Source organism: Lagopus leucura, unplaced genomic scaffold, assembly GCF_019238085.1.
Source record: "Lagopus leucura isolate 7727_CA_CO unplaced genomic scaffold, USGS_WTPT01 Super-Scaffold_100009, whole genome shotgun sequence".
NCBI lineage: Eukaryota > Metazoa > Chordata > Aves > Galliformes > Phasianidae > Lagopus > Lagopus leucura.
In genome coordinates this window covers 12121564-12134774 of record NW_024962266.1, presented here as the reverse complement: position 1 = coordinate 12134774, position 13211 = coordinate 12121564, and the positions used below count along the sequence as shown (strand labels likewise).

General features: G+C 37.4%; 1 protein-coding gene across 2 annotated transcripts in view; it reads right to left on the bottom strand.

Annotated features, from left to right (window-relative positions):
* DPYD (dihydropyrimidine dehydrogenase) overlaps positions 1–13211 on the bottom strand; it is a 316371-nt gene that overhangs the window by 97391 nt on the left and 205769 nt on the right. For both annotated transcript variants that reach the window (XM_042873805.1, XM_042873806.1), the window contains exons 15-16: positions 7819–7887; positions 4037–4120 (exon numbers count right to left, since the gene is read on the bottom strand). In XM_042873805.1, the coding sequence (XP_042729739.1) occupies positions 4037–4120; positions 7819–7887 (153 nt within the window). The remainder of the gene's footprint in view (positions 1–4036; positions 4121–7818; positions 7888–13211) is intronic.

Genomic DNA, 13211 nt, shown 5'->3' with positions numbered 1-13211 from the left:
AATCTGAAACATTCGGGCTGCAATTTGTTCCTTGCTGTATCATCTGCGGTACACCTTGCCTACTTCATAGCTACTCATCTGGCAGCTTTGTTACTGCCTTTCCAGTAGCTCCAGGCTGTTCTGCTCTTTTTCTCCATGTTGTTTCTCACTCTCTGTTTGGCTACAGAGACTTACTGATATTTTCAAAGTATTTATGTATCACTTGTCCCAGTCAATTTTCTTGAGATTCTACGTATATGCACAGTGCAAATACTAAGCCTGGGGTTTCATCTGTACGGCAAAGAACAACACAAAACTTAGCAGGAATGCAAAATAAAACCGAGGTTATTGACTCAATTCAACTATTTATTCATTCTTACCAGAACAGCTGGAGGGAACAGTTGACTTTTGGACCAAAACCAAAAAGTCAAGCATTGAAATTTGTAGATTTCACATCACAGTAATGGTCCTGAATGTTTAATGCCACTTCTTAAGATTAGTAAAAGAAAAAAACTGAAAGAATCTTTAAATGGGGCAAAAAGCACATCAGAAATAGACCACCTCAAAAGTTAGACACTGTAATGTGAGTGCTACCTTCTGAGGCATTCAATTGATTTATTATTTTTATAATTTTCTGCTACAGTTACTTCAGTAATAAATTATGCTGTCTTTTTTTTAATAATCTGCTGTTCACCATATTATCTTCAGGTTTACTATTAAACACATAACGTTATTTGATGCACAGAAAATCCTTGCCTTGGTGTTCTTCAGGCTAATGATGGAAATTCTGTTACAATTTTTAGTGATATCAAACTTCTATACAGTTGCAGATTGTTATGAAAGAACACAAACCTTGACTTTATTATCATTAATGAGCATTAGTAAATATAATTGACATTTTATACAGAACCAGCTTTAAGTAACTTATTGGCAGCGATACAGAAGCCTCTTAATATTACCCTCTGGCTAGTGGTGCTGCTTAGGCGCCAGAGTGTCTGCACTGATGACTTGGAATTAAAACCAAATAAAACCTGAGAACTGTAATTCAGTATAAAGAACAACCATCCTTAGCACCAATTCTTTTTATATATTATTTGGATATGTCTGAATTTTTTAAAATTTACAGTGGGTATAAACAGCGGAAGTGTTTGAGAGTAGATAACAAAAAACCAAATCCAATGTTCCCAGATTTCTATGTTCCCCTTAGGCACACCACAGGAATTGAAATGAGGAGAAAAAGTAGACAGTGTAATTAACCTTTCCTTTACCTTTAGGAAAAAAAAAAAAAGAAAAAAAAAAAAACAAAAAAAAAAAAACAGAAAAAAAAATCCAGAAAGAAAAAGAAAAAGAAAGAAGAACATTTTAGAAATTAGAAATAGTAAAAATATGCATGCATGTTTTTCTGTCATTATTCTTAACTGAGTAATTTCTGTAGTTTCCTGAGGATTTTAATGTGCTTCGGCATGAAAATGGACCAAATACCTTAGAAATTTTCCTATGAAGATGTGGAATATTTTATCAAAAAAATTTTAAGAGAATCTGCTCTACTTGAAATCCTCTCTATCTCTCAAAATCTCACACCCCAATTTCTAGATATCTCATGTTTGTTTTTTTTAGTGTTCAGAATATATCTGAGCCTTTTGCCCCACACACTACTTTTATATGACCTATTTGACTTCAGCTCAAGGGACAAAAAAAATTACGCATGGAGCCAAAATGGTTCCTAGCACTTTGGCATCTATACTGGGGTCCTCCAGGACCTCCACACTGGGTAGACCCACAAGGGCTACCATTCATCCTAGCATTCATCATTATTTTATCTGGTCTATCCCCATCCTTTGCTTTGATAAACTACATTTAAATTTATTTTAGCCAATTTAGTGGAAGAACCTCCGTATTTGGCCCTCTAAGGATCACTTTTATTCAGTTATTTATCTAAAGAGATAGATTCTTCTCTAAACTCTCATTTTTAGCAAGACATCTAAAACAGCATTAATATATTTAAGTGAGGTAGTATGTATTAAGCATTCAAACGAATGTCTATATTGTATGGGAAAGAAATATTGTTATACAAACACACACACACACACACACACACATATATATATATAATGTAATCTTCTTGCTTTGGATCTGATGTCCTCCAAGGAGAGCCACAAATCCACATGATAGCCCTGAATGCTCAGATTTTGCATTTGGTTCTCTGATTTTACAATAGCTGAAAGATATGTAAAAACTCATGTAGCCAGACAGCTCCCTACTGACTACATATTCAAGCAACTTCACATGCATATATTATTCTAGCCAGTGAAAGCAAGGAATAGCACATGCCAAAAAGGGGGAAAAAAAAGAGAAAAAAAAAGAGAAAGAAAAATTAAAAAAAAAGAAAAAAGCCCCCATGCTTGAAATGAGCCTATTTCAGCACCCATGTAAATTTTCAGGACACTCTCTGGATAAGTGCAGCCTTCTAGTGAACAGTACTGCAATCTCATGTAGACAATCCAAACTACTGGGTTATGCAGTGCAGAGTGAAGGGTGGGAATTGCTTCATAAATTTATAAAAATGACCACTACAGCTGTTTGTTGTTAAACAAGCTTCTGAAAAAGAATTAATAACTGTTACTATTTTACTAGTGTGGTCCTGGAGGGCTTTTATAATTTGCTTCTCTCCTGTTTTTAATCATAACTTTGGAAAATAACCACTGGCTATGACAAGCATCCATATTACTTTCATTAAATACAATGATCTATAGCATGGAATTGATTGGCATCATTTTGATAACAAAAATAATAAATTAGCTCCATGCACTGTGTCTGTCAGTACTGTTATGATAAAGCTTCAGCTAAAGTGTGCATGCTGCTGCTTTGAAATGATTACAGCTCCTATTGTCTTCCTGCTAATAGTTTTACAAAGTTAATGGTTTAGTTATCCAACCATACCATTCAAGTTTTATGTTTAGCTGAGGAAGTGAGGATGAATTAAGACATCTACTAGCACAATTTGATGAACTGAATAGTATATGTTGATTTTAGCACATGCAATGTGTTCATGATTTCCAATCTTCGTTTCCCTTCTCTTTCTTTCCTCATCTCAAAATGTAGCAAGATGGGAAATTGAGTACTCAAAATTCAAGTCAAGCCAAACAAATGCTCAAATACACAAACTCGTTATTACCCTTTGGAATGCATGCAAAGGTAAACAGACTTCAGACTTGTGAAAATTTAATGACCAAACTCTAGAAAATCTCTCCTGGTATCCTACGTGAACCAAGATTTTTCAGAGAATTTCCAAGTTCACTTCTGAGCATGTTTATGAACCAAAACAAATTTCAAACTATGGGCAAAACATGCAAACATCTGAAAACTAGAAAAAGAAAGGAATATGGGAACAGGCTTTGGAGCATGTTTGTTTTCTTTTCGCAGGCAAAATAACATGTATGCTCCTAAATGGAATTATAGGATGTATTGAAAAACTGTATATCATGTTTCTGCATGACAGAAACGTGTGATATGGATAATCCCAATCTAAACTGTACACATCCATCAAATCTATAGGTTATACAACGCAGGCTAATAAAAGAGACGAAGTTAACTGTAGATGGCACTACCAGAATGTATGCTCTGTGATTCAAGAGTACATTTAGGTTCAAAAGCAAAACATAAAATGAAATGCCTGTATATCTCATGTCCTTCAAAATCATTATTGATATAGGCAGTTTGCAGCAGGTTGTGATCTCAAAGATATCTACAGAGCTCTGCAATGAAACCAACAAATTCTGTCCAGGCACTTTCTGGAAATTATTTGTTTTTATATTGTTTTCTGTCAAATACATAATGCATTTTTGTTCTGAGCAAAACTAAGCATTGTTTATATTCTCAGCTTTTTTTTTTTTTTTTTTTTTTTTTTTTTTTTTTTAGTGCAAAATATTTAATCACATTCAACCTAAAAATCTCAGGCTAGTAATCTGCTGCTTGTGTCTTCCCCTGAAGTATGACTTGCAATGTGTTGGTGTAGAACTGCTGAAGAGACACAAAAGAGATTGCTGTTGCAACCTACCTGCCCACAGGCCAGGCCCATGCCTCTCTCCCCCATTCCATGAGGACATGACAGATTTAACTCCAGTGCATCTGCACCAGCAGCCTATGCAACATGCAAAAGAAAAAAAAAAACACAAACAACAAAATTAACTTTCAGTAATCTACTCTTTCCTGTGGCATTTATTTCTAATGTTAAATATATTTCTTCATATATTTGGTTATTCTCCTTAAGATAAAAATAGAGAGAGAGAAAGCTGTTGTGATAGACTGAAAAAGAAATATGTTGGCCATTACAGGGAAAATTTTCAGACATTCATATGGCTTTCCAAAAATACAAAGGAAACTAAAGTGAAAATAATGTAAATGACATCACCATAATAAAGAGTTGGTTCTGCATAATGCTAAAAACGAAATATACTCACAGTGCCTTATTCCAGCAGTAAGGGCAAGGTTTGGGAGTCAGTGACACAGGGAATGGCAGCTCTGAAGAGCTGGGGTTGAGGAATAAATTTCCCCTTTCTGCTTTAATGCATTTTTTTTCTAGATTTTGTTCAGATGACTGCACTGTGCCATACGTTTTGTTATTAAATATTTTTGTTTCTGAAGTCGAGCAAGATTATTGGGAAAAGTGCATGTATGCTAATTTCTCTTACCATCCTCTATTACCTAAAATAAAAGGGAAAAAAAGCTGTGGTGTACACTGGTAGCACACAAACACTTTGCTGAATTGCATGGGCCTGAGCTATGGAGCTCTCTGCTTATGTTCTGAATGGCTGTAGCTGGCATTTTGCTTTGCATTTGCATTTTGTTGTTGCTTATTGAACTTCTGCCTGCTGCATGGCCACGGCCTAAGAGTGCCCAGCGTAAGGAATCACAGGAGCAGCCAGAACGCACCTGAGGTCCTTTCTTGCCTGGCTGCCCAGCAGGCCAGGCCACCCTGCAGGCCCAATGGCAGCATGGTGACAGGACGACTGTGTGAGCAGGTCATGGTCCCCAGGATGCTGCTGAGTCGTGGAGGCTCCCACTGGGACAGCCTCAGCATCGCCTCCTCCACAAGGCCTCAGGCATGTGATAAAACATGCTGCCCTTTCAAAACTGTGCAGTACCCAGTGCCTTCTGTGGAGTGGGGGCAAGCAGCAGCCTTGCAGCAGAAAGGTATTCTACATATGGTGCATGTCATTGCGTGCACTTGAATAATTTCTTTTTTTCCTAAAAGGGGCAGCATAAATACAAACAGATGAAAATATTTGTCTTAAAACTGGAGGGCAGAAGAGAAAGAGGCAAAATTCATCTCAGTCAGCTTAGAAGCGCCGGGGCTCGTGTCAAGCACATATCCCACAAAAGATTTCATGGTCAATTGGGTAAATACAGGTATAATATGGACTACCGTTGAAGATCACCAAGGCACTTAATTATAATGTTTAATTTCACTTCCCTAAGTCCCCAAAGTGATTTTTTCCCTCATAGGTTTAAAACACCCAGACAACAGTGAAGTGTCTTCCCAAATAGCCATATGAGGGTTTCATACACTGAATAAAGAAGAAATGATGTCCAAATGTACATGTTCAGCTACATGGAAACAAAAAAAAATCAAATGTCCCACTCTTGTAATAAGTATTATAAACATATAGGTCTCTCTGAAAGTAATGCCTCCTATGTATTTTTACGGAAACTACAAAAGATACAAAAATCACAATTAACACTATTTAATAGAGCAAATTCTAAGTGACATAATGCTGTTTTCTGCATAATCACCACCTTTATCGGTGCATTTTCACCAGTGATAAACAAGAGCCTACACGTCAGGCCCATAAAAATCTTACAGGAGAGGTGACCCATTGTTTCACAGCTGCTATGATGGTGCTGCTGCTAGGAAAACGTTGCTCATGCAGTCCATCATTCAAGGGCCCAAACAGATGGAAGAAGGCAGTACCAAATCCTGACTGTTTGGTGGGTGCAGCAGGACAGTCCAGTCAAGATTGGCAACGTGCTCCATCATCTTCAAACCTGTATAGGGCCTGGCCTTATCATGTTGCAAAAAAACGGTCATCTTTCTTACTGGCCTGGCTGTGGAAGTTTGAGCCTTCAGTTCAGTCAGTGTCATGATGTAGCAGCCAGAGTTGATGGGTTGTCTGTGTTCCAGGAAATCCAGAAGGATCACTCCCTTTCCTATCCCAAAAGACAGTGCACATCACTTTACCCACTGAGGGCTGCATCTTGAACTTTTTCTTCAATGGGGAATTCACATTCCCCATTCACCTACCAGGTTATAGTGGTGACATCATGTCTCATCACTAGTAATGATGCAACGCAGGAAACCATCACCTTAAGACTCATATTGGTTCAACTGGCCCTGGTAAACTTACAGACTGTGTTCTTTCTGGTCCTGCATGAGCACTGGTGCGATCCACCTAGAGCAGACTTTGTGATATTCCAATGTTGTCATAGTTTCTAACACATTGAAGCTGATATTCAGCTCTACATAGTTCCGTGTTTGTAATCCGCAAGTTCATGTGGATGAGCAGTTCATTTTGTGGTGTGACAGCTGTGTGTGGCTGTTCAGAAGGTGGCTTGTCTTTCATGACTCTGTCACCACTGCTGAAATACACCACTCACTGCACTCACATCCATTGTTTAGTCTTCATAAACATTTAGCAAATGTTGAAGCATGTCAATGGCTCTTCTACATGGAAGAATTCAAGGGTATAACTTTGGGTCATACACATCAGATGCCATTTTGACAGATTGCCCCTCTGCTGCCATTTGCTACACATCAACAAAATGCAACAGAATATTGGCGAGAAGGTTCAGCATCTATTGCCATACCACCAACATCATACTCTGCCATTGTAGGCCAACATAATAACATAGGAGGCATTACTTTTGGAGCATCTCTTGTCTAATACTTACAAAACATATAGATTTCTGCTAATACTATCAATAAATTAAAAAAAAGCAAACAAACAAACAAAACACATTTTTTCTTTACCCAGTGTGTTAGATCTTCTTTTTTTTTTTTTCCACTTTAAAACATGTTTTTATTTCCACTAGATAGTTTAATCTATAAGGAAAAATCTGTTTCACCTAAAAACAAGAACACTGTGGTACATTCAGATATTGACACCTTTCTGAATGAAAGTATTACTGCGTTAATCAAATATTTCTTACACAATTCCCTATGGACACAAGTACATGTTTTTAAGTAGGGTTTTTTCCTTCAAACTGAATCAAGATTTCTGATGCACAGTCTCTTTCTGTAAGATTGGATTTATATTATAGGAAGAATGCAGGATGCTATTATGTATGTTGGCTTTCTCTGCTATCATTTTTGAAAGTCTGTATTAAAACTAGAATAGCATTAAATGAGCCTTTTATACTTTAAATATTCAAGAGTTTTATATTCAAAATTTCTTTTGGTGCTGTCAAACTAGTGTGCCTGTAGGCAAGGTAAGATCAAGTTAGGCTCTCAAAGGTAGAATTAAATTTTATCATGGCATCCGTCATAATATACAGTTTGCTTAAAATGCAAATAAAAAGTATATAGATTCAAAGACTAAAGGCTTTCCAGGTACAGCTTAAAAATCCAAGGGACCATTTTTATGGAATAGATTTACTTTAAATTTACATTTCCATCATTTTAATGAAAACACAGAATAAGCAAATTATAATGGATGTGCTTTAAATTCTCATTTTTCACTTTGAATCTTTTTTTTTTTTTCTTCACAAATTCCATGTTATAGTTCTTGTTTTTAAGGAGAATAAAGAAAGATAGATGGAACAACACATTTAGGAAACCATTACCTCAGCCATTTTAGAAAGCTCAGTCCAGTCGTCCTTGCTATAGCTGCACATGATGCTGGCAATCAGGATCTAGAAAGAATATAAAGGCAATAATTTTCAGCAGTGCTATCAGATTCTTTAACACCATACTTCAGCGTAATTCTGAACATTAACTACCTACACGTAGAAACTGCTAGCTGCATACACTAGCAAGTATAATGAAATAGAGTTCTACATTTTACTGACAATTAGAAAATGCACAGGAAGTTACATTCTCTTGAGCACATAGAACCCGACAAATCAAACAAAGGCAGTCCTAGAGAAAAAGTGTCAAGCCTACTCATTTCTGAGGTAAGAGCAATTAAGCTATTTACTATTTATAATAGACAAGAAGTAGTTAGGGCTTTTCAGAAATGAGTAAGATGTAAGTGTTGAGAGTTTATTGTCTGAAGTGACAACAAATGACCCAATATTCCAGCTGAATTCAGGAAATATGGACACACCAAAAGCAGCCCTGAAATCCTATGCAAGCTGAGCACTGTGACAGGCAGCTGGGAGTATTTGGTGTAAATGAAAACGGGATGAGACTTTGAGGAAGTAGGGAAAATCTGGAAAGGCCAAGAGAGCGGCAGGAAACTTTGAGTTTTAAACAAAAGGGGTTCCCAGGTTTCATGGTTTCAGTTCCCCAAGGACAATTTCTGTATGTTGCCCTACCACCCCACTGCACACAGCACCTTCCAGGACCAGCTGCTGTTTGTAACCATGGCTTATATACCAATATAAGCCATTTAATATACCTTTGCTGAGGTTAAAGTTTTTTGGTGGATCACTCTGAGTTCAAAGAAACTGCCAGAAATGAGAAAAGAGAAAAAATTTGGCCACATTCTTTCCTATGTATGAAAGATTTGCATGTAGGTTAGATTCACAGCTTTTTTTTTTTTTTGACAGAAGAAAATATTGTCTCTTATGTACAATACTTTTGTGTATTGCGAATAGCTCTGTAGGTAAAGATTGTGAAACAGAATTTGCTCTCTATTACTCTATATTATTATTATTTGAGATAATTTGAGTACTCAGAGATAAACACAAATTTCTTTTAAAAAATTCTAATAATTTCAAAACCACAAATCATTGTGAAAAATCAGTTTATGAAAGGGTCTATGAGAATTTTAGAGTTAAAATATGCACTATCTGGAAGTTAGCTAGAAATTATATCTTGTCAAATTCACACTTCTTATGCATTAAATAAAGCAAAAAAAAAAAAAAAAAAACAACCAAAACAACTCAGACACTGACAACATGATAAGGATCTTCACAGATTGCAGACATAATCCAAAGTACATCAGAAATCTACAAAATTGAGCTTTAGTATATACCAAATTTTTCAGCAGGGAAAGCTGTAAGACAAAGGTGACTGACTGTATTCACAAGTAGCTGAGTTGGGTTATGCTAAGTGTAATTAATGAAATTTGAAAATTCTGCTGGGAGTGTACAAAAGAGGAGGAAACAAGATCTGTGTTGTTTCAAAGAGCCATTAATTAAGACATGTCTAATTAATATTGATTAGTTTTAGTATTCACGTTGAAGATTAAGTAGATACTTTTGACAGAAGCAGTGGTTTACAACAAAAATAAATGAAAGCAAACATTACATTTCTACTGTGTACGTTCACATGAAAACTATGAGCTCAGAGGGAATTAACAGAAATTTAAATATGGTAAGAATTTTATTCTCTCTTTTTTTTTCCCCTGGTGTTCTCATATCTTGAAATTGAACTCAATTCCTAGGTGGAGCACTCCGCATTAACAAGCTGTCCTTCCTTAAGTGGCTGTTCTTCCCTCAAATGCCTCTACAGCCTTTTCATTTGGAAAAAAAACACCAACTAAAATAAAACAGCAAATTATATGTGGACATATAGGGGCACTGCCTGTGATGTCTGAGGTCAGAACCTACTCATAAATCTTATTCAGGCATTTAAGAAGGAAAAAACAGAATATGATCTCTTATTATTTACAAAAAGAAGTACAAGGCAAGTAACAATAGGAAATGATAAAAATCAGTGGCCTTATTTGAATGTAATAAAATGTATCGCATTTCAGTTGATTTTTCTTTAACAGCTTTTCAAAAGCATCCCTGCCTGACAAGCCATGTACCACATTGGAACCCCTGGAGCCAGTATTCCACAGCCCACCAATGCATGGCTCTGTGCAGGAGGTCCCCAGGCAGCACAGCCTTCTCTTGCCAGATCTGCAGTGGCAATACTGATCTGAGTTTATGTGCAGTTGTTTGAACCAATACTGCAAGGCGGAACAATGCCTTCCTGCCTTACAAAAGGGGACTCTGACAGATCTTCCAGTTCTGCCGCTGAATTGCGGTGAATGGTAAATGAAATGACTAAATTGCAGCTTTGTCATTGCTTGAATGAGGGCTGCTGTAAAACTGTGCACGACTGAAGCACAGTGGGATCCCTGGCCCATTCCTTACTCCAGATCTGAAGCTTGTCTCGCTTGTTTTCCTCACCCAAACAGCTATTGAGCCACAGTGCAGAGACACTGCCGCACTGCCCTGTGCCCACCCAATCAGAGAGATGGTCATCACTATACGAGTAATGGGCAGTGCCTCCTAATATCTGTAAAGGGACAGATAGACGCTTGTGACATCTGACCTTATTCTCTGGAAGGGAATTTATTACTGAGGGAAGATCTAAAAAATAAATTTTTTGTTGGAGGGAAAGAGATGGAAAGGGGAAGGTATATAATGTACCATTTAGACATGATTATGATAGCAATATACTGTAGTTAAGCACATAGTAAAAAGCTACATTTCACACAATCCTGTAACCCACACATTAGTAGCTATTCCACTTAAAAGGACACCAACAAGGTACTTTCCACAGTATTTAAAATACTTTTTCTCCGTTTATAATAATCCCCCTGAAAGCTTAAACTAGAATCTATTTCCATTGTGAATGTTTTTCTTTTCCATTATCTCAATATAGACGTCTCATATTAATAGCATTTAAAAAAAAAAAAGATGAGATTCACCGTTACATATGTTTTCAAATGATCTTTCTTCCATAACACACCCAATTCACTGCAAGAGGTTTCAAAAACAAAAGGCAGGAGAGAAAAAATAACTGGGCCCACTTTTGATCAGTTGATCTTGAGAACATCTATTTAAAGCCAGAAAACAGCAGAACTCTAGGCAGACAATTACCATTTGTCCTGTACTGCTCTGTAGGGAATAAAAGAGTTTCAGGACACTCAGAGTCTGAAAAACTCTCAGGGGGTTGGATTTAAGCGAGAACTCTGGCAATTCCTGTAAATTTAAGAAAACATGATCCTCTATCCTCATGCCTTCTAACATAGGCTCTTAGCTGTTCCTAAAGGCCCACAGCTGTTTCTAAACCATTTTTCCTGGCTTGTGCATGATCTACCTACACTTAAGGGAGCTCAGACACCCTCAGCATTTCTGCTTCTCACTGATACACCAGGTTTGAGCATCAAGTGTGTGCATGTGATCCATTTTTACCCTGCTGCTGGCTTCAATTGGTGCCTCATTCCTATTACTCAAACACTTGCAAAATCCCCAGGATTTTGTTTTTGATGTTCACAGTCCTTGCTGAAACAGATTCTGAGCACTTTCATTAGGAGATTTTTCCCCTGAAAGCTGTAAAATCAACAGGAGTTTTGAAGAAGGCAGAAGGATTAGTTTTGTGACGGCTACCTGTTTGGGAGAGAAAGATGTGAAACAAGATAAGTGCTCAGACTGAAGGCTACATGAAGACTCAGATTTCAAATAACCACAGAATTATTCTTGATTGATCTAAACTTCAGAAGCTATTTGTGATTTGGTCAGATGGAAAGATAGCAATCTTCCTTTCAAAACATTTTTCTGATTCCTACATACCACAGCACAGCCTTGCCACATGACCTGCTCTGTCTGAACAAACCTGAGTGTTCTTAACCAGAATTCCCCAGGAGGAAGTATTTACTGGGAAGAAGCTAAGCACTGAACATACTATCTGTCTAAAACAATAGCAAAAATAAAATATTTAATTCATCACTCACCAGAGGAAAGGATATCTACAGCTACACCAGCAAATTAGGACAAGAGTTGCTCTTGGTAGCTGAACTACTATGTCAAACCATTAAAATCCCCAATGTCTGAATGAGGATATGCGCCCTCATCTCTGACCCACATCCTCCCTCACCCATGCACAGCAACAAGTTGGCGCATTTGCAGCCTTTCCTGAAGGTCCAGCACATGTGTAGGTATGCGCCAGAACCTTGGTCATAAGTTAACAAAAAACAGTTGACTGAGCATTCTTTAGCTGTTTCAGTGAAACAATAAACAACACTGCAAATATCTAACTGAAAAATATTCTTGCTGCTGAAAAATATTCTTTTTTTCCTTTTTTTTTTTTTTTTTTTTTTTTTGTAGTTTGTATACTAAAATGAACAAATGAAACCTAGGCCAAACTCTGATCTATCCCCCAGCATTCCAGGACTTTAGGGGTTGGGAGAGATTTTCCACCTCACTGAGACTCATACTGCTAGTCTGTCTTTGCAGAACTATAGAGTCGTTGTAAAAACCACTAAGATCATCATCTAGCCCAAACATCAACTCATGTCTGTGACTGCTCTAAACCATGTCCCTCAGTGCCACATCTACCCTTTTCTTAAAAACCTCCGGGTATGGTGACCACCACCTCCCTGGACTCATTCCATCATCACTCTTCCAGAGAAAAATGTCTTCTAATATCCAACATGAATCTCCACTGGCACAACTTAAGGTCATCACCTCTCATCCTACCTCTAGTTACCCAGAAAAAGAAGCCAACCTCCACCTCGATGCAACCTCCTTTCACGTAGTTGTAAAGAGTTATAAGGTCACTCCTGAGCCCCCTCTTCTCCAGACTAAACAATCCCAGTTTCCTCAGCTGCTCCTCAAAAGACTTGTATTCCAGACCCTTTAACAGCTTCATTGCCCTGACTCCCACTCTAGCTCAGTATCAGAAGTTGCAGCTATGCCACATTTTTGCCAGCAGAGATTTTTAGAGCTTAATTCATCTGCCACTTGCAGCAGTCTGCCGCTTTCCCAAATAGCCACTGGTTGATGAAATAATCATCCATGAGCTCACCCAACCAGAGAATGTACAGAACGTTTCTAATATATACCTCACAAGACAGAGGAGTACTTCAGTAAATATTCCATACTGCACAAACATGCTTAAACATGCAGTAGTGAAAAACAGTACGGGCACAAAGACATATGGTTGTTAAGTTGACCCTCTTTAAACCAGCTCGATTTTGATGCTTTGTAGACTTAACTAGGTTCCTAAATAGGTTATCTACACTTTCTCGTAATTTTTGATTTGCTGCAGAACTGAAATAAAAACAAGCTTCTTATTA